At 37.2% G+C, this 4,254-nt stretch overlaps 1 protein-coding gene across 4 annotated transcripts; it reads left to right on the top strand.

The window, feature by feature from the left end:
- Window positions 1-243: 243 nt before the first annotated feature.
- LOC131859730 (probable WRKY transcription factor 19) lies at window positions 244-3,165 on the top strand. Of its 4 annotated transcripts, none has more exons than XM_059213739.1 (4): window positions 244-857; window positions 1,003-1,293; window positions 1,486-2,415; window positions 2,505-3,165. In XM_059213739.1, the coding sequence occupies exons 3-4, from the start codon at window positions 1,723-1,725 to the stop codon at window positions 3,000-3,002; spliced, it is 1,191 nt and encodes a 396-aa protein (XP_059069722.1). In that variant the 5' UTR covers window positions 244-857; window positions 1,003-1,293; window positions 1,486-1,722; the 3' UTR covers window positions 3,003-3,165. The 4 variants fall into 4 exon arrangements, 3 of the variants coding, with proteins under 3 accessions (XP_059069722.1, XP_059069721.1, XP_059069723.1); XM_059213738.1 differs by having other exon boundaries at window positions 1,000-1,293; XR_009359314.1 differs by having other exon boundaries at window positions 249-857; window positions 2,514-3,165.
- The last annotated feature ends 1,089 nt before the right edge of the window (window positions 3,166-4,254 follow it).

Genomic DNA, 4,254 nt, shown 5'->3' with positions numbered 1-4,254 from the left:
CACTATCTACTCTAGCATAGTATTTAGCTTTTCATTTCATATTTGAAGCTTAGTATTAAATCTCAATCCTCCATAAGCATCCATAGTGCAAAAAGCTGCTGAGAGCTACACTCATTTGGGACTTGGAGAGGAGAGGAACAAGGGAGGAGCAACTATGAGCATCTTGATTAGCTATTTCATTTTATGTTTATATGCTTTCTATTTCATGCTTAATATCTCTCTTGATATGCCTGTTTAGGATAATCTTTTGTTGCTAACACTAACGTTTGTTTCTTGTGCTCTTGTGTGTGTTGCCATCAAACAGATTTTCTAATCCTTTTTGCAGAGCATCACATGCCATGGAGTTATTCAAATTCCATGCGTTGCCTAACCCCTGTTGTCTAGATCGAGAGTTACAAACCCTAGGCAACACTATAGTTAGTGCCTGTGAAGGCCTTCCTCTTGCCCTCCAACTTCTTGGGAAAACCCTGGCTGGTGTGGCCGATAGAAATGTTTGGAAAGGCATGGCAGACAAGTTAAAGTGTGAGCCCAATATGCAAAAGATACTTAGAGCCTCCTACGATACCCTTGATTCCTTTGAGAAGGAAATGTTTCTGGATACTGCTTGTTTTCTTACAGGGACAGACAAAGAAATTGCTACGATCTTTTGGGCAGAACTGTATCGGAGTTGTCACGCTTCTCTCAGAAATCTCTTGCAAAAGTCCTTGGTAAACTTGGGCCCTGGTAATGAATTGTTGATCCATGGCTGCCTCAAAGACTTGGCAAGAAATTTGGCAAATGAAATGAATTCCCAGCCCCGCAAACGAACAAGACTATTCGATCAGGACGCAGTGCAGGATGTTTTACATCGACCCTTGGTATTTAGCTATTTCTCTACATCCTGTGTTTTACTTTGATAAAAAAGTTTAGGTTGTTATTTTATGTTTATATCATAACAATAACTAAATTCTGATTACACTGGAAGTGAGTGATTTCTATGTAATTTTATATTGAATCAAGGAGAAGGCCAAGAAGGTGTGTTATCTTTGCTACGAGCCCAAGGAGAGGAAGACAATGGAGGCAGACATGTTCATCCAACTGTACAACTTGAGACTGCTCTGGCTTTCAGATGTTGTGATAAAGGGACACTTTCCTGAGGCATGCTACTTTGACGAATTGAGATGGCTAAGATTGACGAGATGTTCATCAAGACGGCTACCTCCGGGAATGAACCTCAACAAGCTTGTTATTCTGGAGGTGATTTGTAGCCAGATAACTCATCTCTGCGACGAAAAAGCAGAAGAACACCCAAACGTAAGGCATACATATCTTGTCTATTTCTTTGGTGTAAGGAAATTAAGGGTTTGGATTTATGGATAACAATCTCCGTTCTCTGTTTCTGTTTGTATTTAATTTCTCTGTATTTTGTGTTTCTTTGTCTGAGTGCAAATCTGTTTAATCTCTCTGTTCCAAGATTCTTTCATGGATTTCATGATGTTTGAACAGATACAACATGGAAAACTTAAAGTGCTTAATTTGAGTGGATGCGTATCCCTAGAGGAACTTCCTGCTACTCTAATCTATACCCAGTTGCAGATCCTGGACTTGCATAATTGTCATTCGCTCAGAAGTCTGCCCATTACGGTGGGAACCCAGTTGCGGATCCTGGACTTGCATAATTGTCATTAACTCAGAAGCCTCCCCGATACGGTGGGAAGCTTCCGTAGCTTAGTTTCTCTCAACATGAAAGGCTCTGGTGTTTCTTGTTTGCCTGAGGATTTCGGTATGCTTTCAAGTCTGGAAGAATTGGATCTGTCTTGGTGTAAGAATTTGCGCAATCTTCCAGCTAATTTTGGCAATCTGACTCGGTTGGAAAGATTAGAAATTCATCACAATCCTAAGCTTAGAGAGCTACCAGATACCATTGGCGGCCTAAAAGCTTTGGCGTATCTGGATGCCGGCTACTGCCAACTGTGTGATGATGGACTCCCAGACGGAACATTCGAATTGTCTTCATTAAGAGTAATCCATCTCGAGCAAAACGGATTTTGCAGTCACCCGAGCGGCTTGGAAAAGTTAATTGCACTTTGGGAGCTGCATTTGGATGGGTGCAGCAAGCTTTCCAACTTGCCAGCGGTCCCGTCATCTTTGGAGATGCTCTACGCCCGCGACTGCGCTCGTCTCGACAATTTACCCTGCTTGTCCGGATTGACGAGTCTCATTCGATTAGACGTCAGCAAATCACGTCATCTGGTGACGCTAGCCGGGTTAGATTCTTTGCAAGGATTAACCACGTTAAGGTTAATGGGGTGTCAGAATATGTCCACCGACACACTGGCAAACTGTTTCCAGGGTCTCAAATCTTTGGAGAGTGTTTTCTTTGGCGGGCCCGGCGTCTCCAGATTTCAACTCCAATCTTTCTATGATTCCCTCCAGGTAAATTCTGTATGATAAAATCGTCCAACTAAAGGGCTTGTATGATATAAAAAAAGACAGCTGATGTCTAAATAATTAACGTGTATCAGTATTTGCAGGCCATCTCTTTCCAAACCCAATGTCTAATTTCAAGTCAAGTGATCAAACCAACCTGGCATCATGCCGAAGCAAATGGACAGAAAGGGGAGAAAGACAATTGTCTTGAATTATGTGCAGATCAGAATGAGATTAAATATTGTGCAGGATATATTGTCTGTTGCCTTTCCCTGGGCCAAGTCTTTAATCAGGAAGGTACGAACAGACTGTGCTGCAGAATTGACAGGGAGCACAATTTAGGGCCACGCAAAGTGATCCATCCAGACATAGGTTATGGAGGGGAAGATGTGTTGGAAATACGCGTTGTTCGAGTAGAGAGTAATTTAAACTTCAAATGGCTGAGAATGGGAGATAGACTGACCGTGAATGCATGTTCTGATCATCAGCAATGGAAGGCATGTTTCAAATTTTTGATGTATGAAGAAGCTGATGCAACTTATCCTCCTGCAGAAGAAGAATGGATCCCTACTAAAATAACATTTGGTGTGTGAAACAATTCTGTTTAAATGAACTATATAATGTTTGATACCCTTAATGGAAGGGAACTCTGCTTTAAATGTATATTATGTTTGTTTGAAGGCCAAAGTCAAAAGAATGTATTGATTACATAAATATATAATTTTTCTTACAATAAAAATAATCAACACTTGACCACTTTTTACGACTCAAAAAAAGTTTATTGTAGACCAAGAGGACCTGCCTGGTCTTGTTTATTCTCTTTATTTGACCATAGTACTGAAACCAGCTATCATTTGATTCATCATCTTGCATTTCCCTTTTTAAAGGAAAATTCACATTAAATAAATAAATAAATGGAGACGTTTAACTTTTTATAAGCTGTGTGAGAATGAAATGTGTATACTTTATTTTAGACTTATTTGTCTCAAATGTCATAATTAATGTAGAATAATAAAATTTTATCTGAAAACTTGTAATTATTATAAATATTTATTGATTTTGAGTTTATATATTATAAGGATTTGGATTCAATTATTTGTTTTTTATTGGATTCTTTTTATAAACGTGGTTATGGCTTTCATAATTATAATTATTCAAATTTAATTATGGACTCAAGTCAAACCATTTTTATCTAGTTGTTACTTCCCAACTTAATCTATTCAAGTTTGTGTTCTAGAGTGCTGAATAAAAGAGAAAAAACTAATTCCTTATGATCAATTAGATAAATCTTGAATCTAGGTTAGTGGGCATTAGGGAATAATGTTATAGTATCAAGAGTTAAAATTGAGTTAATATGATACCAATTTTAGCTAGACATATTATATAACTATGTTGTGTGTCTTCAAATTTGATTACACAATTAAATCAAATCAAGGGGTTTTACTAAGAGGAAGGTCCCTTCTATATCTACCCCTATTAATTGTAGATACCATAATATATTGTATTAGAAAATTGCATTGAGAAATTTTGAACTCTCATAATGAGTCTATAGGTTCATGTTGAATCCATAAATAGGAGGTCAATAGTTTAATTGTAGAAATCATTTCTACATGTGGATAATTGAGCTAGAGTAGCACACTTTGAATTTAGTTATCCAATAATAGTCATGTGATAATTATATTATCATAAATAGTCACAACTCTCCTAGTATGGTTTGTTATACAATATTCAACTTAAATCCTTAGGCTAATTTCATTTTTTTCTTTTTTAAATTTCATATATATTTATAAACATAATTGATTGATTTTATTATTGTAACTCGGATATCTAGAAGCATTTGATTAT

Source organism: Cryptomeria japonica, chromosome 2 (assembly GCF_030272615.1).
Source record: "Cryptomeria japonica chromosome 2, Sugi_1.0, whole genome shotgun sequence".
In the NCBI taxonomy this organism is placed as follows: Eukaryota; Viridiplantae; Streptophyta; class Pinopsida; order Cupressales; family Cupressaceae; genus Cryptomeria; species Cryptomeria japonica.
Note: the sequence above shows the minus strand (reverse complement) of the source record. Positions and strands in the feature narration are given on the sequence as shown.